At 44.1% G+C, this 25,869-nt stretch overlaps 1 protein-coding gene across 1 annotated transcript in view; it reads left to right on the top strand.

Annotated features, from left to right (window-relative positions):
* The first annotated feature begins 8,222 nt into the window (after positions 1–8,222).
* The window catches only part of CCDC60 (coiled-coil domain containing 60), a 210,735-nt gene continuing 193,088 nt past the window's right edge, over positions 8,223–25,869 (top strand). Inside the window, exon 1 of the mRNA XM_021675492.2 lies at positions 8,223–8,689. Within this exon, the coding sequence (XP_021531167.2) occupies positions 8,600–8,689 (90 nt within the window). The 5' untranslated portion in view covers positions 8,223–8,599. The remainder of the gene's footprint in view (positions 8,690–25,869) is intronic.

Below are 25,869 nucleotides of genomic sequence, written 5' to 3'. Positions count from 1 at the left end.
CACCACTAACAAATTACTACATGCCAGAGCTTACTTCAATGTCTACATGGGATTAATAGTTCCATAAATCCAATCTGGCCTTCCTCCCAGGACACTGCGGCTTGAAACATATAAAAATGGAAAACATTACTCATGGAGGTAGCTTGGACCCCATCCTAGGACTCCAGTAGGACTCCATGTTTGCTAAGAACATTCCTGGACCACACTTCTTCCTCTGCTACTGGGCGAGCTGGATCTGTGTCCCCACCCACATCTCCTGTAGAATTAGAATCCCCAGTGTTGGAGGTGGGGCCTGGTGGGAGGTGAGTGGATCATGGGGGCGGTTTCTTGTGGCTTAACACCATCCCTTCTTGGTGCTGTCATCGCAATAGTGAGTTCCCACGAGACCTGGTTGTTTAAAGGTATGTGGCAGCACCCCCGCCCCAGTCCTCCCACCACGTAAGACACCTGCTCCCACTTTGCCTTCCACCATGAGTAAAAGCTTCCTGAGGCCTCCCCAGAAGCAGATGTTGCCAGGCTTCCTGTACAGCCTGCAGAACTGTGAGCCAATTAAACAAACCTCTTCTTTTTTTTTTTTAAACATAAGTGACCCAGTCTCAGGTATTTCTAGCAGTGTGAGAACTGACTAATACACCAGGCATAGCAAAGTAAAAACGAAAGGAGAGTAGAGGCAGGTTAGCGTTACATTTTCTTCTCTTCGTTCTCAAAGATCCAAATTCCTCTCTCGCCTGGGGCTGTGGTTTGGAGGACGGAGTAGGAATGGGATGTGGGCCCAGAGACCCCACAAGGGGCACTGTAGCATGCGGTAATTCTTTAATCTAACCAAGGACAGGAATCCATGAGGTGGTACAAATATACATTATCCAGTGGTATTTCAACCTGGAAGCAGTTCTTCAATAGATTGCCAGCTACCAGGTGTCTAGGGAGCCCCAAGGTTTGCTCTTGCCCTGGGCCCCATAATTTGTAAATCCAGTGCTGACATTTCAGTAAAAATACCCAGAAGGAGTTTTCTGGGTGCTAGGTGCAACACATACAAAAAAGCATATTAAAGGTATTCCAAAAATGATGACTTTTCCAATAGATTTTTAATGCCAAACATATGTATTACTGACTGAAATTCAAGTGTTTACCAGATTTCAAGCTTTCTCTTCAGCTACCCCAGCTGGCGTCTGACACATTCCAAAATTTTTCTTCTACTTGATATGTCTATTTTTAATTTCTTCGGATGCTTTTCTTTCTGGCAAATTGGGAAGAGAGAATGCCTGTCGTTTCCTGTCCTTCAGTTTATATTTTGCATAAATCAACCAGGAATTAAGCATTAAACAATCACTTCCTATCTCGGTTGTCAAATATTTCACTGTTGGGGGATGTATTTACGTATCTGAAAATACGCTGGCCTCTCAGTGTTTAAGAGAGGTGGAGAATATCAAGAAACTCTTTATGATAAACTTGAGAGCAATGATAAGAAGGAGATTATGGGACGAGGTGATCAAAGGAGGGTGAGAGGAAATAATTCAGGTGCCCGGACAGCAAGCTCTGGTTCAGTGCCAGAGCCTCACTCAAGTGTGACCTCCCTGGATTATTTCAGTCAACACTAACCTGGGTTGGGTTCCGTAGGAGCAGACCCAGGGAAGTAGCTTGGATGTAAGTCGCTTCTTGGGAGGCCATCCCGGAAGTACCAGAAGAGGAGTGGGGAAATGAGACAAGAAAAGGAAGAAAGCCAATGTGGGGTATTTGGGTGGAGGAGCCAATGACCGTATGCAGTGGCATTTCCTACAAGTCAGTCCTGCAGGGGACCACTGGGGCAGTGTCGAGCAGACTCCAGAGTTGTCCTACCCGAGGGGTGAGGAGGCAGAGTTTGTATCCACAAACTCCCATTAGTCGTTGCTTTATGGCTATTCTCATGGATGTTAACTTCTTGAGCTTCTAGCCTGCTCTGCTCAAAGGCAGAATGCATTCCTATAGCCCCGTGGTTCCCAAACTGTGTACCAAGGTGCCCCAGAGTGCCACAGCAAATTCACAGAAGAGGCCACAGGTATTTTTAATTTTTGAGGGAAACAGGGCAACATCTATTGAACGCCATATGGAACATAGCTAAGTGTTGTGGGCTAAACTGTGCCCCTCTAAGATTAACATGTTGAAGTTCTAACCCCTAGGACCTCAGAAGGTGGCCTTATTTGGAGACAGGGTCTTTACAGATGTCATGAAGTTACAATGAGGTCATGAGGGTGGGCCCTCATCTGGGCTCTGCAGGGTGAGAGGTCTGGGTTCCCAAAGTGGGGACACTCTTGCCAGGGGACATAGCAAGGATTGTATTAACTCTTAGCTACAGTTGCCACCAGACACTTTGAACCCCTAGTGTCCAGGAACCAGCAGGCGAGAAGAGGAGTCACAATTTTGGCAAGGAAAATTGACCCTGATCAGTGATTCCACAGATAGGAGCAGGAAGGAATACATATGGAACCTGAGTGATCCACTTGGGTGCCTTCTGGTAAGTACTCTCTTGATCAGGACTGGAGTCCTTAGAAGAAGAGATTTGGACACAGATGGGTGCAGAGGAAAGACCATGTGAAGACGCAGGGAGAAGGCAGCCTTCGGCAAGCCAAGGAGAGAGGCCTGAGAAGGAACCAGACCTGCCGATACCTTATCCCAAACTTCTGCCTCGAAACCGTGAGACAATAAATGCCCATTGTGTAAGCCTCCCAGTCTGGAGTGCTTTGTTACGACAGCCTGAGCTGACTGATACACTCAGTTTCAACAGTAGATTTCACGATATTCTCTGCATGAAATATCTTTGAGAAAGCCGGATTTGGGGCAGTTGCTGTGCTAAAAAAGTGAGAACTGCACAAAAATTAATGTACTGCAGAAAATGAAGGTGATGGCGTCCAAACTGATTCCAAGGTCTGAGAAGCTGTGCAGTGCCCACCAGGTGCACGTGCCCCATTGGTAAATAGTGGCGGCTATTTAAGAAGCAAATACTGTGCTCACTTCAGCAGCACATATGCTAAAAATGGAAGAATCAAATACAAATACTATTTTCTTTCCATTTGTATGTATTATTATTCACATGATTAGGATATAAATACTAAGCTGTGCAGACCTAATGACTTCATAAATGGGATTCTCAATAAGTTTTCTTTTGGCTTAGAGGGGATGTGAAAAAAATTACTGGGAAGTAAAGGGTGCCAAGAGACACAAAACTTTGGAAACTTCTGCTGTAGCCAGAAGAAGGTCTCAGGCAAAATGGGAACAAGGGGTTGTCCTTAGGAACTGTGAGTGTCAAGGGAGCATGAGCTGGGTTCTGACACTGTCTGCCACCATCGCTGCCCCTCTACACCCATGGAAACTCTAAACACTAGAAACCTCCTTCACAGTGGTCATGGGATCCAGCAGTATCACATACCACACTACCCAGAAGCAGCTGGCATCACAGAGTTCTGGATCAGTCTATTGAAGCAAGAATAGTCTATCCTGTAGTTTGAAGCATACGCATCAAATCAGACTTCTATACAATGTTGTGTTTCCAATGGGAACCAAGATTCAGGAACCCCAGAGATCCAGGAACCAATAAATGGAACCAGGAGCGGTCCCACTGCCCTCATGCCCAATGAGCCACTGAGGGAATGCGTCCTTTCCATTTCTGCAGTTCTGGGCTCTGCAGGATGAGAGGTCCAGGTTCCCAAAGTGGGGACACTTGCCAGGGGACATGGCATGGATTTGTACTAACTCTTAGCTATAGTTGCCACCAGACATTTTGAACTCCTATGTCCAGGAACCAGTAGGTGAGGAGTCACAATTTTGGCAAGGACAATTGACTCCGATCAGTGATTATACAGATAGAGGCAGGAAGGAATACATATGGAACCTGAGTGATCCACTTGGGTGCCTCCTAGTGAGTACTCTCTTGATCAGTTTTAAGTAGGAGTAGATACATGCAGCAACCCTGAGACAATAAGGAGAGTAGATTTACTTAAACAGAATTCTCAGGAATAAAGATTTTGGTCACTCCACTACCTAAGTTGACAGGACCAAGCTAAGGGTGAGGGGGGATTTAGAATGTATAATGAAGGAGGAAAAGAACAAACACCAATTTCAGCCCCAATGCCAGTTGCAGTGATGGAGGCTATAGTTTGTCCCATGAATTTCCTTTGTCTAAGTTTCCTGTCAGGAAAGGATGCCGGCAGGAGCCAGGAGGGAGGGATTGTTCCTTGGACATGCATTCTAAAGTGAATCTGTGCAGCATAAAAGATAACCTGGAAGGACCATGGATGTCTCTGGCTCAGATGTCTCACCAAGAGAATGCTGCAGGGAACATAGTTGATTGACAGATGCTGCATCTTTGAATCTACTGTGTACATCCCATGCCCAGCTGTTCCTAGTTAATCAGTGAGCAGAATAGGGGTCCTAGAACCAGGACTTTCCTGCCCCATGGGAGATTCATCTATTGGGCAACTTTGGTTCACGGTCTCCCTGTCAGCCTGGCTGAGACTTTCTCAGAACTGTCTCAGTGCTGGCTTTTCCCACTCAGTCCTTTCTTCTCCTCTTCAACAGACTCTCCTTGTATACTCCTTCCTTCCCCTTGATCCTTTGCAACCATTTTCCTCAATAAATCCCTAACACATCCAATCTCATTCTGGCATCTTCTTGGAGGATCCCAATTAACACCTTGTATACTGTTTCATTTTGTGTGTGTGTGTGTGTGTGTGTGTGTGTGTGTGAGAGAGAGAGAGAGAGAGAGAGAGAGGAAGAGAGAAAGAAAGGAAGAGAGAAAGAGAGAGATTCTTCTCCACCCAGCTAGAGCTAAATTGGGGGATGCCATAAGACCAAAGAGCTTTTCTTATTAACTCTAGGTGGCCCCCCAAAGCACTAAATCATTCCAGAAAATATTTTTGTTCATACGATTTTAAAAGCTAACATTTATTGAGGATTTATTATGTGCCAACTATACTAAATGTTTTATGTACATGAAATCTTTTTCATGAATGTACTATTATCTCCATTCTATAATGAGAACACCAAAGCTTCGAGCAGACAAGTTAAAGTCATACAGCTGCTAAGTGGCTGAATTGGGATTTAGACTCTGGTTCAACTAGCTGCTCAACTACTCCATATGTCAATCTCTGTTTGGAAAGAGGCTTAAATGTCATCTGGCCTAACACCCCCAAGCGATCAAAATCCAAGAAGCCATATAACATTTAGTTGAATACCTCCAGTGCTGGAGAGTTCATCCCCTCTCTAAGGAATATACCCCTTTTTAGACAGAGAAGGGAAATTTATTATTTTGCTTCATCCTCCCAGTAACAGGTATAAAATGGGCATAACCATTCACTACACATGAGTTTTACACACATGACCAAATTGAAGCTTGGAGAAGTGAACTTGACTTAGGTCTTATTGGCAGTAAATGGCAGAGCCAGGAATTGAATGCAGGTCTTTTCAGTTCTAGAGCCCTTCTTATTTACAGTTCTCACATGGCTCTGACAGGTGAGTATTTTAACAACAACAAAAGAAGTAAGAGCCAATGTTTATTATTGTTTATAATAAATATTATTATGCATATATTTATTTATATACACGAGTTATCCCATTTGGTTTTCATCACAGTCCTATGAGAATTATTATCATTGAAAGTGCTCAGTGGCTAAGTCAGTTGGACTCCAGAGGTCACACCTTTTAAAATTATGTTCTGCTGTGTACACATTTCTTCTTATTGAACACAAACCCTCCTCCTATTCTTTGAGCTAATACAAAACTAGTTGAACTCCTCTTTGCCAAGCTGTTCTACAAAACCATATGAAGACAGCTTTTGTCTGTTCTGCTCAGGGCTGAACGTTTCCCATCCTGTCTTATTTTCTCATCCCCTCATCCCTAGCCCTATCTCCCAAACGTGATTCCTTTATCTGCTTCATTCTGAAGGTGTCTGCTGATTGCTTAATGCTGCCCACAAAGGAAGCAGGAGAACCAAAACTTCCTGTGAAAGGGAAGGTCAGGGTTAGTCTTTAGGTGATGGTGAGAAAATAATGACTTTCAGGCATCAGTATCTAGAGCTACATGGCTAGGAATTTTGCATTCTGTAGAGTATCATCTTGCAGTAGATACCTTCTACAGAGAAGACAAGCTGGGTGCTGTGGCTCATGCCTGCAATCCCAGGCATGGGAGGCTGAGGTGGGCAGATCACTTGAGGTCAGGAGTTTGAGACCAGCTTGGCCAACATGGTGAAACCCCATCTCTACTAAAAATACAAAAATTAGCTGGGTCTGCCTGGTGGTGCGCCCCTGTAATCCCAGCTACTCAGGAGGGTGAGGCAGGAGAATTGCTTGAACCCAGGAGGCGAAGGTTGCAGTGAGTCAAGATCACACCACTGCGCTCCAGACTGGGCAACACAGCAAGACTCCACCTCAAGAAAAAAAAAAGAAAGAAACAGAGAATGAGGCCATAATGATATCCTAATCCCCAGCAGCTCAAGGTTGAGGGATAAAACATGAATCAGATCGATCCAGTGTGAAACAATGCCAAGGCTAAGACATTCAAATCCAAATATGTGAAATAAATCTGCTGCAGGCTGGGAACCTACCCCATAGGGTTATTGGAAGGATTAAATGAATTAATGTATTCGAAGTGCTTAGTATAGTACCAAGTACAGAGCGAGTGATCAATAAATATCAGTTAGTATTAACATCTGCTGTGAGATGAACTCAGCACGGTGAGAATGCCTAATTCTTCCCAGGGACGTGATGTCAGGGAATAATAATAGTACCACTTAGCTAGGACGCCCCATGGGCTCAGCCTTCATATGCATTATCCACTTCAATTCTTAACAACCTGTGGCAAAGCTATTAGCCCCATTTTAAAGACATAGAAGCCAAACTCAGCAAAGTTAGGCATCTAAATGCTTAAAAGCTTGGTCTTTAGACTCAAACCACCCTGGCTTTGAATCTCAGCTGCAGCACTTGTGCGACTTGAAACGTGTCATTTAATGTCTCTGTGCCTCAGTTGCTTAGTCTGTAAAATGGGGTAATAAAACACCTTCTTTAAAGAGGTGCTGTATGAATTGAGTCAATATGTGTAAAACACTTAGAACAGTGTCTAGCACATCCTAAGCCCTTAATAAATGTCATAGGCACACATGCCTCCACATACAAATACATACATACACACATATATACATGTGTATATAGGTATATTCATATATATGTGTATATGTATATGCATGTGCATATATCTATATATAGCCGTCCCTTTTCTTTGCTCCCACATTACCCTATGATACTACCCTACTATGATAATACCCTATGATAAATCACCCTGCTTTATAACAGTATTTCTTATCCTTTGTTCTCCATCCCAAACATACACAATACGCATCATGAGATTCTTGAAGTCGAGTCTCTTTTGTTGTTGTGGTGGTGGTGGTGGTTGTTTGAGATGGAGTTTCGCTCTTGTTGACCAGGCTGGAGTGCAATGGCGCGATTTCGGCTCACTGCAACCTCCGCCTCCTGGGTTCAAGCGACTCTCCTGCCTCAGCCTCCCGAGTAGTTGGGATTACAGGCGCACACCACCACACCCGGCTAATTTTTGTGTATTTTTAGTAGAGACGGGGTTTCGCCATGTTGCCCAGGCTGGTCTCCAATACCTGGCCTCAGGTGATCCGCCTGCCTCGGACTCCCAAAGTGCTGGGATTACAGGCGTGAGCCACCATGCCCGGCCGAAATACCAGTATTTCGTTTTATAAGATGAAGGGGCTCTGAAGGATGAGCAGGAGTTTGTCAGGTGGAAAAACGGGAGAAATAGGCATCTAGGGCTAAGAATTGCAGGACTACAGGCCACCCAACCCACGGCACAAAAAATCACTAGTGGGTTAGCAGTAGGACAGAGCAGAGTTTGAAGGGAAGGAATCGCTTGTAGTTAGAGAGAAAGCGTATGGTCCTCAGGCCTGAAAAGAGAAACCTGTTGGGCTAGAGAATGCGGCTGGCTCCGGCGGCATCCGGCAGCTCAGAGCCGGAGGCGTCCCAGCAACCTGGGAGAGTTCACGACCCCCCACGACCCCGCCCCCACCAATTCCAGCCAATGAGGAAGCTCTCTTCGGCGTCCCGTTGCCAAGCAACCGCGTGTTTCTCCCCCGCCCCCCGCGGGGATTAGCAGTTGCCTACCTTCCTCACAGAGCGATAAGCCCCTCTTTAAGGCCGCCTTAGTTCTCAGGTGCTCTTGGAGGATGGGGATCTGGGAACCTCTCCATGGGACTCTCCCTCACATTTTGTCGCTGGAATTTTATTTTTTTTAGTTCATATTTATTTTGCTTATAGAAGAGAAAGATACCCCTTCCGAAGACAAGAAAGCTTACAGAAGTTTATCATCTTTCAAAAAGTAATCCCAGGCTCGCCTTATTCTGCTCTAACCGGACTTCCTTATCCCGTCTGTGGGAGACCCAGGTGCTTTCTCATTACTTCTCAGATGGAAACTGTTTTGGAATTCGTGTAATTGGGACCTGGGGATCACGGAGAAGTTGCTGGAACCTCTCATACCAGTGGCTGCTGAAGTAGAAGATTCTGGAAAAACCCTTGCCTTGGAGGCACAGGCTAAAGCCTGAACGATTTTTAAGATGACCAAGTTTCCAACCACCAAAAAGCTTCAGAATTCCCCCAACGCGGGGGCTGTCCGGCCCTTTTATGCCTCGGAGAACCTAACGCAGGTAAGTCTTCCCTCTCTGCCGAAACCAATCATGTTTTTCAGAGCAAGTGAAATAGGAATCAGCCTCGATACCAACAAGGGAGAGGGGGGAGAGAGGAGAGTCATGGTGTAATTAAATTGTCGAGACACATCCCTGTTGCGGTCAATGGTTGGTTTGTCTTAAAGAATGAAAACGCGAACCAGAGCGGTGAGCTGGGCCGTCCTATTAGCCAGTAATTCCAAAATGATGGAATAAATCAGCAGTGACACTGTAGAACATCAGAAAAAAATTAAGATGAATTGTAGGTTTGCCATCCGCAGAAACTTACTCTCAGAGATCTGTGGGTCTCGGGGAACAGGCACATCCCCTCTCTCTATGAAGAGGCTGTAGAGGGTCAATTTTGGGGGTTTGAAGGCTAGGTTTGCCACGCACCAGCTGTGTGACTTTAGACAGGTTAATTGCTTAGTGTCTCTGAGGCTTTATTTCCTCGTGTCTATGAAATTAGAACAGGAACATCAACTAGGCAGAAGCAGTGTGAGGACTAAATGGAATAAGCTATGAAAATTGTCCACTGTGATGTTAGCGCTGGATAATGTGTTTATGGGACATGGAACAGTGTTGTTGATTTGAAAAGCAAAGAAAAATCTATATGTACTGAATGACTGGAGTCATGGTTCCTGTTTTTAAATGATCATAACTGGGTAAGCACAACTCTAAATGTGCATTTGTTACTGTACCCTCAAACCCCACTTTGCGTGGACTGGCCAAGGTCAGCAATGCTGGTCCACTCTGGTGCATCCACAGGGCACACTTGTGGCTCACAGTCATGCCCCAGGAAGGAGGGCCTGGCAGGTGGTCAGTCCATGAAGGAGAGCTTAAAACTCACCAGTGGCCAGACGCGGTGGCTCACACCTGTAATCCCAGTACTTTGGGAGGCTGGGGCAGGTGGATCATGAGGTCAGGAGTTTGAGACCAGCCTGGCCAACATAGTGAAACCCCATCTCTACTAAAAATAAAAAAATTAGCCGGGTGTGGTGGCATGTGCCTGTAATACCAGCTACTCGGGAGGCTGAGGCAGAAGAATTGCTTGAACCCAGAAGACGGAGCTTTCAGTTAGCCAAGATCGCACCACTGCACTCCAGCCTGGGCGACAGTGCCAGACTCCATTTCAAAAAAAAAAAAAAAAAATCACCAGTGCTCTCCATGTGGTATTCCCGAGCTGCTCTTCTCTAAAGCTTAACCTGTCTCTGTGTACCCCTCATTACTCAGCCCTCTTAGCGAGACCACTCTGCATGATACAGCCTTTTTCTATCTCCTTTCATCTCAAAATACTACACAGAAGGATGTTCGATCCCGAGTAAACCCCGCTGGGACTGAACTTCCCAGTATAGCAGTAGGGGAATGAATGAGGGATAAAATGAAGAAGGAAATGGATGCTTCAATAGCAAGGGTGAGCATCAAAGCAGGAGCAGCAGACAGAATCACCCTGGGTTTGGATCTGCCTCTTAGCGGCCCTGTGGCCTTGGGCAAGTTGCAGAACTTCTCAGCTTCAGTGTTGCCATCTGCAAAATGGGGATATCATAGTTTCCTCATGGGATTTCTGTGAGCATTAAATGAGTTAATGTATGCCAAAAGCTACGAGCACAGTTCTGACATATCGGAAGCACACGTTAGGTTTTAGTTATATTGTCATTTCATTTATTTAGTAAAGATTTATTGAACCCCCGTTAGGTGCTAAACACTTGCTCTAGTTAAAAATGAGACTTGCCTTTGAATCTCACAATCTATAGTGTGTATGCTTGGGACTGGGAATAAAAGATATAAGAAACATTGTTATAATGCAGGTTGATTAATGATGTGTTGAGGAAGTATCAGAGGGTGTTGTGGGAGCAAAAAGGGATAGCTAATTTAGATGTGTGTGTGTGTGTGTGTGTGTGTGTGTGTGTGTGTGTCTGTATGTTGGATTTGGGGATGAAACAAGCCGTGTACTCAAATAAATGCAATAGAGTTTTTCATCCTGGCATATACAGAGAGATGTAGAGAGTGGAGGAAGATGAAGAACTTGAAATGATCATCTCTTTCTTGGGAGGAGGGTAGTGGGACTCAGGGAGGTCAAGTCTTCTGGGGAACTGTTGGATAGACCAAGACTTCCAGCCCAAAAGCCTCATTGAAATCTTTCTGCACCCCTCTCTACTTTCTAGGAAATAATGAAGACCCCAGGGGGTCCCTAGCTCACATTCAAAAGATCATGCCTTCAGGAATTTCAAGGTTTTAGAGCTATAGTAAAGCAATGATTAACCTAATCTAGGGTTACTGAAAAGTGACAAGCCACAAGCAAACATGTAGAGATCAGGATTGGTGTCTGAGGTAAATCAAACAAACAGTAATTGCAGTCATGATGATGATGATGATAATGATAGTTGGCATGTATTGAGTATGCATGCTACATGTGCCACGTTTCGAGCTAAAAAAGATTAAGTGTGATATTTTCAGAACTTTCTATAAGCCTTCAAGCTATGAACTGTTACCTCCTCATAAGAGGGCAACACTGAGGCTCAGAGAAGACAGGTGCCTTACCTAAGGACACCCAATGGGCAAGGAATGGAACTGGGATTTGAATTTGGATCTGTCTGGCTCTGAGCACAAGCCCGGCCCTCTCTATCTCACCATCCTATCAAGCTGTGATAAATGATTGTTCTGTTCAGTGTGACCGGGCTACAAAATTAATGTGTAAGACACAATCATTGGCTTCAAATAACTTCCAGGTTTGTTTGGAGGAGGAAAGGGAATGACACCTAAAAATAGAATCACAAAATGCCAGGCAGCCCAGTCAGTGTCCAATGAGGAGGGATATGAGGAGTGGCATCTCTGGGAGGAAGGTATGGCCACACTGGCTGCGTGGTAACATTAAGAGTCCCCCTCATGCTTGTATAATGAATGCCTGCTGGAAAAAGACTCAAAAGGGTCTTGAAACCCTCTGAACCTGGTCGTTTTCCTTTCTCACGGTGTTGGAAGTTGCTATATCCTGCCAGTATAACGTTAAATTGGCAACTGCCTTGTACAGGATCTTTTTTTTTTTTTTAATAAGTAACATATGCAAATCCTCTATTTGAAAGTCTTTTGTTAAAGAAACTGTCTAGCTTGTCCTTATGCTGGGCTCCCTAATCTACTTAGGGAGTCCCTTTTCCCTTTGTTTCCCAAGGAAGCAGAAGTCTGATAGGATCAGACATGGGGGAGGGGAGAAGCAGATTGTGTATAGGATTACCACAGACCCACGATTTCTGCCTTGGAAAAGGCTAAAAAAAAGAGAGGTGCTTAAAACATCCCGCTTTATGTTCCAGACTGAGAACTCAGAAGTAGCATTTGGCAAAAAAAAATATAAAGGTTTGCAATCCTCTATACAAGCTCTGTCTCTTGGTGCCTGAACTTTCCACCTCGTTGTCATTAAAAACCCAGTGAGAAAAGAAGCATACCTGTTTTGGAAAGATCCTGAAACTTCCAGGAACCATTCTGGGTGCCCTGCTCATATCCTAGTTTTTCGTGATTAAAGTTGCAGATTCTGCCAGGCGCGGTGGTTCACTCCTATAATCTTAACACTTTGGGAGGCCGAGGCAGGAGGATCACTTGAGCCCAGGAGTTCAAGACCAGTCTGGGCACTATCGTGAGACCTGGTCTCCACAAAACAAACAAACAAAAACTAGCCAGGTGTGTGTGGTGGTCCCATATGCCTATGGTCCCAACTTCTTGGGAGGCTGAGGCAGGAGGATTTCTTGAGCACAGGAGGTTGAGGCTGCAGTGAGCTGTGATTGGGCCACCATACTTCAGCTAGGGTGACACAGAGAGACCCTGTCTCAGTCAATCAACCAATGAGTAAAAGAGCAGATTTGTCAGCAAACTCCGTGGGTTTGAACCTCAATGCTCCATTTACTAGACTGTGTGACCTTGGGCTTCTCAGTTCCTCTCTGTCAAGTGCATCACGTTTTATCTAATCCAAGAAGCTTCCATTTCCAGATGCATCACCATTTTCTTGTGCTGTTAAAAACAAAAACTCAACAAATTAAACTATCACCTGTTTCAATTATGTGTCCCAGTTTCAGAGGCATTAAAATGCAGATAGAAAAGGTGCATCTTAGAATAGATGGAATACACCTAAAAATGCTTCCCTGTCCAAAAGATGTGGGAATTAGAAGAGTTAATGTGGGTAATGCTGTTAGAACAGAGCCTGGCATAGAGTAAATACCATTAAATGGCAGCCATTGTTATGGTGGTGTTTAATCCTTTCAACAACTCTGTAATAGAGGTATTGTTAATAAGCTTTAGTACCTAGGTACACTAGAGCTTGAAGATCCCCAGGGTCAAGTTCTCTGCTGAGAGGTAAACTGACAGGTACCGGAAGAAGGGGGCAAACCAGGCAGAATCCCAGGTATGGAAAAGACCTGGGCCTGACAGTCTGCATCCCTCCCACTGCCCCCTCACCCCCACCACCAAATGATGAGGATGGATGTGTCCAGAGACAGCCTTGGAAACCCACAGCATACACCCAGCTGGGCTGCCTGGAGTCAGAAAAGGAGAAACAACATATTTGAGAAACATTTTTCCCAGCAAGAGAAACCTGGACTCCCAGCACAATACGTTTCCACAGCAAGCATAAAGTGATTTTCCTCCTTGTCTAGATAGAAGAAATTGTGACCTGAAGAGAAAAATGCCGGGCTGTGGTGAGTCATTGGTTTTTGTTAAAGGTGACCTTAGCACTCAGTGATCTCTCTTGCCTTTAATCACTGAGACCACGCCCCCTGCATGGAATCACTGATTACCCTGAAAAAATAAAATAAAATAAAATATCTACCAACCACTTGAGATTCGATTCTAAAGAATCTCAGCTGACTGTACCTCCATTTTTATATTGCTCATGACTTAAGCCAGGAAAATAGCAATGAGGGAAAAGAGACTCTTTTCTCTCTCCAAGGGGTTCTTCTAGCTCCATTGTTATTGCATGAGATAAATTGCAGAATTCATGTTTTTTGTTTAGATGGTTTGTTTTTGTTTTGTTTTGTTTTTTTCTTTATGGCCTAATGCTTTGGACAGGCAATGCTTGCCTTAGCAAATCTTGCTGTGTCTAATTGCATGCCCACGTGACAGTCGGCTCCCCTCCATGATAAATCAGGATGCAGGGAAGGAGTGTGTTCATTACCTCCTGACACGAGAAGAGCGATCGGCACTCTTCACGCTGGACAAAATGAAGCAGGCTCTTTGTCCCACCTACAAAGAGGCACCTGCTCTGCAGGGGAAGGGGTGGTGGCGGGAAGGGGTGAAGAAATGATCAATAAGTCTTATTGATGGGATAATAAGCTTTGTGATTAGTTAGAAGCTCTGCCTTTGACGTCAGGCAAAGGTGGTTTCAAATTCTCTTTTTGACACTCTGGTGTGAGTTTCTGGGAAATGGAGTTTAAGAACAATAAGATCTATGGCATAGATGTTTTGGAAGAGTTAAATAAAATAATACTTGTGAAATACTGAGCACAATATCCAGTTAGCCTTCAATAAGTGGTGACAGTGGTCATTATTCTTACTTGTGCCCATCCCCCTTCTCTGATTGGACATGAGTGCTACCATGACTGTTTTGAAGATATGGTCAGCCTGGAGGTGAAGTCAAGAGGAAACTGAGTATTAACTCTAAAGTCACGTAGTGAGGTTCATCATTAATGAGGCTTAATAAGGCCAGGCCCAAGCTTAAGGATAGAAGGGAAGAAGCAGGTCTAAAGATATTCTTAGAGTTGGTATGAGAGTATATTTGCATGAGAGATGTGGTATCTTTCAGGAGAGTGTGCATCCTGATGGCAGAAATGCTTGATCCAGACAAAAACCTTAGTTGTAGAGAAGGGGGTGCTCCTGAGCATGGTTTGATCCCTTGGATTTATCTCTCAGCTCAGTCTCATTATTCATGTTTTAATCCCATAGAGAACCAAAGGGTAGTGAGGAAAAAATAAAAGGAAAACACCATATATGGATTAGGATTGTTTTTGGCTGCAAGTAAGAGAAAAACTGAAAAGCAGTGAAGTAAACAAATAGGAATTTATTTTTCTCATATGAGAAGTCTGGAGGTGGACAGCTGTTGGCATTGGCTCTAAAGCTTACTAGCGTCAGGCTGGCAAGACCTTTTCCCTCGGTCACAAAATGGCTGTCCCAGGTCCAGGCATCACATCCATATTCCAGCAGAAGAAAAAAGTCTAGAGTAAAAGCTATGTTTGTCCCTTTTATGAGATAAACAGAAGCTTTCCAAGAACCCTCCCCACCTATTTTCTCTATTTCTAATTTTCCAGAACAGTGTCACCTGTCTTTTCTAGCAGTAAGAATGGCTGGGAAAGTATGCGTCTAACATGAGTATGGAAAGCAGGGGCTGGCCGGGCACAGTGGCTCACGCTTATAGTCCTAGCACTTTGGGAGGCTGGAGGCGGGTGGATCACCTGAGGTCAGGAGTTCAAGACCAGCCTAGCCAACATAGTGAAACCCTGTCTCTACTAAAAATACAAAAAAATTAGCTGGGCATGGTGGCACAGGCCTGTAATCCCAGCTACTTGGGAGGCTGAGGCAGGAGAATCACTTGAACCTGGGAGACAGAGGTTGCAGTGAGCCAAGATCGCACCATTGCACTCCAGCCTGGGCAACAAGAGTGAAACTCCATCTCAAAAATAAAAATAAAAATAAAAATAAAAATAAAAATAAAGCAGGGGCAAGGAAGCAGTGGTGATATTGACGATGAGTATTAGACTGACTTTTCAGCAGTGACTTGCACGAATGATTTCACAAAAACTTAAATAATAGGGACCCCAACTCACACACTGACAGAGGGTAACCCAAAAAAGAGAGACATCCCTATCCCCTACCCTACACAACTACTGCTTAGGAATCTCAAGGGCACTTGTCCACAGTAGTCCCCATCAAAGAGCTGCGGGGGTGAGGGAACGAGTAGAGTTTCCCCAGTGGGAACATTTATTCATTCAACTAACGTGTACTGAGTTCCAAGTATGTGCACGGTTATAGGTGGTGGGGATACAGAATGAATAAAGAAAATCAAATGGGACACCACTTTGGACACTCTGAAAAATGTAGGGAGAATAACACGAGCCTGGATCTAAAGCAATGGAATGTGTTCCATCTTTATTCCTGCGACCCCCATCTGTTTCCATCGTTTGGTGAGGCTTAAGGAAATTCTGGTTAGATAAGCCTTTGCACAACTGTGGAAGGAAACTTATTCTTGACTTCCTTTCAACATCCCTACAGCCTCCAAACACTCAGCCATCAGCTGTTAAATTCAAAAGCTGCAAAAATTCGTATGGGGTTCATTGGCAAGTAGCACTTATATAAAATCTGACAGAAGCCAATTAAACCTTTCTTGGGCTGAATAAACCAACATATTTTTTCTCAGAGATATTTCTGACAACTAAATTCAAAATCATAATCATCAGTAATGGGATACCTTCTATCATGAGATGGTGGCATTTTTCTTTCTAAACTCCTGTTTTCAAACTCTGCTGAGAAAATTTCTTGTGGGACTCAATTTTGATCGAATGTATTTCTGCCTAAATTGGAATTTATGCAATCGGTAGTTTTATTTAATAACTTGAAAATTAGCCTCGTCTGGCAGTTGGCTTGCAAGCTTGGAAATGCCTCAGGGTTTCTGGATTTCACAAAGTGGTGAGATTATACAACTGGGACAGATTCTTGGATAGGTTCAGCATTGTCAGGGGTTTCATGGTGGGCTGTAGCTCAGGGACAGAAAGGACAGAGAATATCCCCTATTGCAGCCTGGTACATGATCAGGTCATCTTTTGGGGTATATATTGAGCACCTACCATGTGACAGATGTTTTGAGGGCGCTGAAATGCAGCAGACTTGTGGTCTTCTCCCAAGGAACCCACAGTGCTGTCGGAGAGAACATTTACAAATAACTATGAATCAAGATGGTGAATAACAAGTACCAAAAGAAAGACAAACTATATATATATATATATGAGCTTGAGGTAGAAACAAGTTCTATCATGGAAAGACAGGTGCAGTGAAGCCATCCGAATCTTGAATGTTGGCTGGATATAGACTTGGGGTGGTACTAGACATTGAGCCAAACCTAGAACTCATTCTCTAATACATCAGGGAGGAAGGGAGGGGGTGTATTACCATTCTCCTGCAAAAAACAAGTTCTTTCTTGGTATCCTGTCTGACCAAATGGTCCCTCACTGAGCTCCAGCAGATCGCTCTTTTCATACTGTCCCTCTCCATACACAGTTACCCAAGTTTCTGTCCCAAAGGGTTGTCAAATTAGGGAGGACTATGCCCCATGAACTCCCACTAAAGTTTTAAATAATTGGAAATACCTAGTGTGTTACTCCACTCCAGGCTTTGCATTTCAGCAGTTTCTCAAACTTGGCACTATTAAACATTTGAGGCCAGATAGTTGTCCCTTGCATTGCAGAGTGTGAAGCAGCATTCCTGCCATCTCCCTATTAGGTGACAGTCTGGAACCTATTAGGTGACAGTCTGGAACCTATTAGGTTCCAGCTCTGTGGTTTCCAGCAGCCTCCCTGTGGTGACAAACAAAAATGTCTCAATATTGGCAAATGTCCTCAGGGAGCAAAACCATCCACAGGTGAGGATTGCTAGCAGAGGGATACTAAAGTCTTCAATACCCTTCCCCAGCTGAATGCTTATCTGATGGTAAAACTTTCCCTGTCTAAATAAGTGATGCTGTCATGTACCCAGTTGTTCAAGTAGAAACCCAAGCTTCATCTATGACCTCCGCCTCTTCATCACCCTGTATGTCCACTGCCATAGGGTAGGTGTTCTGTGGACACTATCTCCTTCCCCAAGGTTATGACCTGGTCCATAGCACCATTATTTCTTGCCTGGACCAGCCCATTGGACCCATAACTGTACTTTTTTCTTTCCATCTGACCCATTGTCTTTTAATCCAAGTGTGATACTGTCATTTCCCCTTGTTAAAACAATTCAGTGACCCTTCATTGTCCTCAAAATGAAGAAGAATATCTTTAATGAAGTTTAAAAGTCTCTGCATGACCCAGCCCATGCCAGGTTCTTTAGCCTCATCTTGCATCACTTAGTTACCAGTAAGGAGCCACACTAGTTTTAAAATATGCTGCCTTCTGTCTTCTTCCACCTCTTAGAACATTCTTTCTCTGTCTCTCTCTCTCTCTCTCTCTCACACACACACACACACACACACACACACATACCTCTCTTACTTCTTTCAGTGTCAGCTTAAATGTCATTTCTTTTTAGAAGCCTTCTCTGGACACCACCTCCCAATCCAGATCACAAGCTTCTTTTGTACCAGAAAATTTCCCTTTGTAACACTATCTTACCTAGCAAACTACAAGCTCCTCTAGAGCAAGAAACGTGGTAGCTTTTTGGTTGCTACTACGTTGGTATCCCACAGGACCTGCCACGTGGTAGAAGTGCAGTTAAGACTTGGATGAGTAGGCAGATCTTTCGAGGGCTCGCTTGTCTCATAAGCAGCCATTAATTACATAGCATTAAAGCCAAACCAACCCTCTTCAAGACAGAAAAAGGAGGCTGGGCACAGTGGCTCATGCCTGAAATCCCAGCACTTTGGGAGGTCGAGGCGGGCAGATCATGAGGTCAGGAGTTCAAGACCAGCCTGACCAACATGATGAAACCCCATCTCTACTAAAAATACAAAAACTAGCTGGGCATGGTGGCGCACGCCTATAATCCCAGCTACTCAGGAGGCTGAGGGAGGAGAGTCGCTTGAATCTGGGAGATGGAGTTTGCCGTGAGCCAAGATCGTGCCACTGCAGTCCAGCCTGGGTGACAGAGTAAGACTCTGTCTCAAAAAAGAAAAAAAAAAGACAGAAAAAAGAGCCTACAGTTTAGATGGGACATAGGAAGGGAATAGCCTGGAGCTACCTCTCAAGACCTCCCTTCGACCAGCCAAATCCTTATTGGTTTTTCATAGCAACACCGTTCCAGAACTTTGAATGGTGGTGGAGCAGACATAGCCCTTGCCTGGAATTAAGAGGCCTGGTTTCCAGCTCTGTCACTATCTGGCTGTATGACTTGTGTTTTATTGTTGTTGTTTTTGTTTGTTTTGTTTTTTGTTTTATTTTGTTTCTGAGACAGATTCTCACTCTGTCGCCCTGGCTGGAGTACAGTGGCATGATCTGAGCTCAACGCCATCTTTTTTTTTATTTTTAGTACACACGGGGTTTCACCATGTTGCCCAGCCTGGTCCTGAACTCCTGGGCTCAAGAGATCTACCTGCCTCGGCCTCCCAAAGTGCTGGGATTATAGGCGTTAGCCACCACACCTGGCCTGGCTGTATGACTTTGGACAAACCATTTAACCTCTTTGATTTCTTTGTCTTCATCTGAGAAGCAGGGAATCTTAACCTGGAAATTGCTGGGCTCCCTTGATGGCACATGAAAAGAAAATGGCTACCACTTACTGAGTATCTATTTTGCACCAATTGCTTTGCATATATTATTAAAATTAACTCTTCAATCCAGTGTAGTAGATGCTATCATGATATCTAATCTCTACTTGTAGAGATGAGGAAACTGAGTCTTGGAGAAGTTTTACAACCTGCCCAGAGACACCAGAGAAACAGGTGATGGTTTTAGGATTTGAATCCAAGACCAAATAACTACAAAAAGCCTGTGCTCTTAAGATGAGTCTGGTAGATTGCAGTAAGAAGGTGTAAGTATCTCCCTAAAAGAGATACTTACATCTCTTGGTGCAATTTCTTTTTCTTTTTCTTTTCTTTTCTTTCTTTATTTTTTTTTTTTTGAAACAGAGTCTTGCTCTGTCACCCAGGGTAGATTGCAATGGTTTGATCTTGGCTCACTGCAACCTCTTTCTCCTGGGTTCAAGCAGTTCTTGTGCCTCAGCCTCCCCAGTAGCTGAGATTACAGGTGCCCGCCACCACACCTGGCTAATTTTCATATTTTTAGTAGAGACAGGGTTTCACCATGTTGGCCAGGCTGGTCTCAAACTCCTGACCTCTTGATCCGCCCGCCTCAGCCTCCCAAAGTGCTGGGATTACAGGCGTGAGCCACTGCACCCAGCCTATTGGTGCAATTTTTAAAGACTATATTTTAAAATTGCTGGAATAAAGGGGAAAGCACCAATTTTAGCTGTAGGATATGCAAATAAGAATGTGACTCTGCCCGTGACCACGGACAAGGACATTTGCATTTTCTTGAGCTTTTGCTAAAATATGCTAGCAAGTTTCTGCCAGAAAAAAACCACAGCTAAGGATGAGAAAAAGAGGGGAAGAAAATCTGCATGTGGCTTAGACTCATCTTTCTTTTCATTTTTTCTTTTCCTTTTTTTCTTTTTGAGACAGAGTCTCGCTCTGTCACCAAGGCTAGAGTGCAGTGGCACAATCTTGGCTCACTGCAAACTCCACCTCCTGGGTTCAAGTGATTCTCCTTCCTCAGCCTCCTGAGTAGCTGGGACTACAGGCATGTACCACCACACCTGGCTAATTTTTGTATTTTTAGTAGAGATGGGGTTTCACTGTGTTGATCAGGTGGGTCTCGAACTCCTGACCTTGTGATCCTCCTACATTGACCTCCCAAAGTGTTGAGATTACAGGCATGAGCCACTGCGCCCAGCCTAGACTTATCTTTCTAAATAATGTTTGTTTCAGTGAAGATTCATAAGCCATTTCTAATTGGAGTCACATTTCCAAGAAAGACATATTTTGATCCTGGGTCAATACACTGCCAAGACCTGCTAGATAAAATGAAGAGGAAGACAGGCCCAGCTAATGAGAGACGAGGCTCTGGGGTGTGTGTGGCTGAGATGTTGTTAATCATAAACAGCTTAATTGGGTTGAATAATTTGAGTAAATACCGACTTAAATGGATTCACTCTGAATCTGCTCTGACCCACTGAATTCTTTATTTTCTCCAAAAAAAAAAAAATACCCTGTATCATAATTGCCTATTTTTTTTTCTGATCTCATCACTAGACTTGTAGCTTTTGGAGGAAGGTGATTATGCATTGCTCATGATTCTATCCTAGAGCCTAGCACAGGGGCTGGTTCTGGCAAAATGTCCAGTATTCTTTAGTCTCTCTTCTCAGGACCAAGGATAGCTCCACACAGCGCGGCAACACATTCCTCAAGCAACTGGAAATTCCATCTGGACAAGGCCCACAAATGTTTTATTACTATATTCCCAGTTCGTGCTAGGTGCTTCATAAATATGAATACCATTCTGATACTTACTATGTATCCTTGGGAAAGTTACTCCCTGTGCCTCAGTTTCCCTCTCCTCCATACAAAAATAATGACAGTTCCTGCCTCATTCGGTTGTTGGGAGGATCAGGATAGCCCCAGGCACATAGTAAGTGCTCACGAAATGTTTTCTCTTAATATTCCCACTTCGAAATCGGAGCCAATGGCTCGCAAATATCAAGAACTAAAACATTTAAATACTGACATTTCCAGAGATGACGATACTTGTGCTGATCATTTTTATGCATTCAGGAAAAGACAGCCAAAAGGATAACATAACTAAAATGTTTCACTTCTAAGAGCCCTTGAAGAAAATGCCCAAAAGGCAATTAGCACATGACTGTCACCTGTGTTGCTATTACTTATTAGCTGATCCCATCCTCTGTTAATCAAACTTCTTCTTTGATATTTTTAGACCTCTTGAAAGAGGCTCCTCAAAACTCAGGAAGCAATGCTTGTTGGCAGGTACCAAGGAATTTGAGACACCATGAATATGGCATTCTCATAGGGTATGGGAGAATGGTGAGAGCATTCTGCAGGGTCTTTGAGAACCAGAGTAGGCAGTTTGGATGCTTCTTTAACCCTAACTAGCCTCCTCATCTTTTCACTTTGTGCCCCCAACCAACAAATAGCCCTCCCAGTCAGCTTTCCTTGTGTTCTGTGGCTCAGGATTTTAATTGCCCCAGTAAAAGCACAGTGCTTGAGTTTCCTTCACTGAACAGACAAACTCTAGCCAGAGCTGATTGACTTAGCACCTGGGTCATGGGCTCACTCTAGGTTTTGAGTCCTGATTCTGACGCTGTTTGCTTCCTCTGTGACCTTACACTACCCACTTCACTTCTCTGATGCTGAAGACTCTCACCTGTAATTGAATCCTGTGAAGATTCAAGACAATATTCATAAGGACTGAGTCCAAAATAATAGCTAAGGTTGATTTGTGGTTGATATTTTTCAATGCTCTTGATGTTTAACATACATCCCAACCATCCCCATGTTCTGTTACATGTAATGTCAAATTGGCTCTTTTGTCCAAAAAAAATCAGATGTCATAGTATTGAGAAAAGAAATCTCCTCCTGAAAAATCATCTCCAAAGGTCATCCTGGAGGTATGTTTTTGTATTCTACATGAGGTTAAAAATGATGTCAATGTTTTAAGAATAAGTAAATGATCTATTTATATGTCAATGTTTTAAGAATAAGTAATGATCTATCATGATCATGATAATTGAAGTAACTGATGTTATTGGCTGAGTACTTAATTGTTGCCTTGTGCCATGTAAACCCCTTACATGAGTTATGCAATTCCATACACTCTACAGTGATAAGAGGTAGGCATTATTAATTCCACTTTACAGATGAGGAAACCTGTCAACAAGAGTCATACAGCTATTGGTTAGTGGGCCATCCACCATTTTTAACCATTATGCTGTATTTCTCAACAAGGTAAACTTGACTTTTCCCTGGGGGTGGGTGGGTTGACAGAAAATATGCCCCACCCTCAAAAGAAGAGGAGAAGGAAGGAAAACCACCCCCTTTGAGAAACTTTAGGGGATAGAGAGAACACTGACTGCATCTTATAAGCTGTTCACTTCTGGCTTGTCCTCACCTACCAAGACCAAGGTCCAGGGTATGTTTTTTTTGTTTGCTTGTTTGTTTTGTTTTTAGACAGAGTGTCTCTCTGTCACCCAGACTAGAGAGAGGTGGCACGAACTTGGCTCACTGAAAACTCCGCCTCCCAGGTTCAAGCAACTCTCATGTCTCAGCCTCCTGAATAGCTGGGATTACAGGTGTGTACCACCACACCTGGGCAATTTTGTATTTTTAGTAGAGATGGTTTTTCACCATGTTGGCCTGACTGGCCTTAAACTCCTGACCTCAGATGATCCACCCACCTCAGCCTCCCAAAGTACTGGGATTACAGGCATGAGACACTGCACTTGGCCCAGGGCGTGTTTCAAGAACACTCTATCCATCCCAGCAGTCCCTGAAGCTGACAACTGATAGACATTCCACAGGACTCTCAGTCCACTCCAGCCCCTCCAAGAACCCCACCAAGTCTCCATCCCGTCTTTTGTAACGTCAGTAATCACAAATATATCCGTTCATTGAATGAAGCCTGGGATTATCTAATCAACACAACTTTATCTTTGCCTCTCATTGCTCCCTTCAGATATTTTCAGTGCGGGAAGCTCTAATCTGGAGACTGCATAAAAATGGTGTACCCAGGGTAAGCCTTTTCTGCTCACCCTCGGGTGACAGCCACTCAAGTAGTCTCTTTAAATCACAAAACACAGTCACAATTCAAAAACCAAAAGCATTGACATAAGATATTAAGCAACATTTCAACCTTCCCTCAAGGAGAAGAGTGGTCCCCTTCTCCTCTCTTTTAAGGATGGCTTCAGGCAGACCACCCAGGAGGGAGATATGGGATGTGCCCCTTTCTTTAACCAGGGAGATCCCTAGCTCTCTTTGCTTGCTTGCTTGATTCCTCTCTCCTTTCTTTCTCTCTCTTTCTCTTTCTTTCTTTCTTTCTCCTTCCCTCCTTCTCTCTCTCTCTTTCTTTCTTTCTCTTTTCTCTTTCTTTCCACAGTCTCACTCTGTCACCCAGGCTGGAGTGCAGTAGCACTATCTCGGCTCACTGCATACCTCTGCCTCCTGGGTTCAAGTATTTATCTCGCCTCAGCCTCCCATGTAGCTGGGACTACAGGCGCATGCCATCACACCCAGCTAATTGTTTTGTATTTTTAGTAGACATGCAGTTTCACCATGTTGTATTTTTAGTAGAGACAGGATTTTTCAATATTGGCCAGGTCAGTCTCAAACTCCTGACCTCAAGTGATCTGCCTGCCTTGGCCTCCCAAAATGCTGGGATTATAGGTGTGAGCCACTGTGTCTGGCCTCTTCTTTGCTTTCTAACTGTATTGGCTGAAAAAGAAAATAGGAGACGTGGGAAAGGTCTTATCAGCACTGCCATAAAATGGCTCTATTCTCTCTGGGTCCAGCAGATGCCTAAAACTGGCTCATTCTGCAGGTAATTTTGTTGGCTTTTTCGAAGTTCTCTACTACAGTGCTCTGGTTACAACTCTCAACACATTTTCTACCAGCTATGCACTCCCCTCAGATCCTGGCTTACCAGAAGTCCACCCCATTCAGACTTATGATATTGGGGTCTCCTGTGTTACTGGTGGGAGTCATTATGGGCAGGATCCCAGGTTGCTGTTTCTGCCTTTGGTGCCACATCTGATCCCCAGGTTTCACACACCCCTGGCATACGACTGAAGACAAGCACCACTTCCTGATGCAGCAGCTATTCTTCATCTCTCTACCTTGCCCTAGAAGCACTTCCTAGCCTGCCTCTGTTCTCTGAACTTTCTAGGAGGGTGTCAGAGACCAGCCCACCAGTCCCCAGATGCAGGGATCTCATCTTCAACTCTGGAGCCATCCCAGTGGTGGCCTCTCCCTCCTTCATTTGAGGTGAAGGATAAAGCATCCTCTTCCCTTTGGGATCAGGATTCAAAGCATCACAGAAGCTGTTGATGAAATTGCTTCACAAATGCCTCTCTCCCTTTCCACTCTCTAATTTTGCTTTCTCGAAGTGGGCAAGAATTGAGAAATCCATTCTCCCATAGTTACCTTGAAGATGCCTTTAGGGTGGTCTTTCTCACTTTCATTTGGTGTCTGATGCCTATCTTGGGCCCTCAGTCTATACTATCTGTATTAGACCATTCTCACATTGCTATTAAAAAATACCTGACACTGGGTGACTTAGAAAGACAAGAGGTTTATTTGGCTCATGGTTCTGGGAACTGCACAGGAAACATGGTGGCATCTGCTTCTGGGGAAGCCTCAGGAAGCTTTTACTCATGGTGGAAGGCAAAGCGGGAATGGGAGCCTTACATGACAGAAGCAGAACCGAGAGAGAGGGAGATACTACAGACTTTTAAACAACCAGATCTTGTAAGAACTTTGTTGTAAGAACAGCACCAAGAGGTTTGTGCTAAACCATTCATGAAAGAACCACTCTTTGCTAGAGCACAACAAGAATGTCCTTTACTACAGTTCTCAGTAAGTTCCTTGTTCCCATCTGAGACCACCTCAGCCTGGATTTCATTGTCCATATCACTAGTAGCATTTTGGTCACAACCATTCAGCAAGTCTCTAAGAAGTTCCAAACTTTCTCTCATCTTTCTGTCTTGTTCTGAGCTCTCCAAACTGTTCCAGACTCTGCCCATTACCCAGTTCCAATGTCACCTCCATATTTTTAGGTATCTTTATAGCAATGCCTCACTCCCAGTATCAATTTTCTGTATTAGTCGGTTCTCACACTGCTATAAAGAACTACCTGAGAAGGAGTAATTTATTAAGAAAAGAAGTTGAATTGTCTCTCAGGAAACATGGATGGTTGGGGAGGCCTCAGGAAACTTACAGTCATGGCAAAAGGGCGAAGAGGAAGCAAGCACATATTCACATGGCCAGCAGGAGAGAGGGAAAGTGAAGGGGGAAGAGCTACCCAGTTTCAAAACAACCAGATCTCATGAGATTTCACTCACTGTTGTGAGAACAGCAAAGGGGAAATGCACCCACATGATCCAGTCACCTCCCACCAGGCCCCACCTCCAACATTGGAGATTTCAATGCGACATGAGATTTGAGTGAGACATGGGTCCAAAACCTATCACTATCCTGCCTGTTAGTCTATCCTGTTATTCTCTTATTTACTAAAGGTTCATTGTGTGCCAGGTGATTTACAAACAGTATTTTGAGGCCTCATGACAACTTTGTGAGAAAGGTGTTATCACCTCCCTTTTATAGACAGGAAAACCAAGGCTCAGAATTTAAACATGACTTATATGATGTTGCACTGCTAATGGATGGAGAAGCTGACCCTCAAAACCAGGCCAGTCTGGCCCAAAAGTCCCAACAT

The sequence above is a fragment of the Aotus nancymaae genome, unplaced genomic scaffold (assembly GCF_030222135.1).
Source record: "Aotus nancymaae isolate 86718 unplaced genomic scaffold, 86718_ANA_hifiasm-v0.15.2.pri h1tg000021l, whole genome shotgun sequence".
Classification (NCBI taxonomy): Eukaryota; Metazoa; Chordata; class Mammalia; order Primates; family Aotidae; genus Aotus; species Aotus nancymaae.
This window is presented reverse-complemented; position numbering and strand designations above follow the sequence as displayed.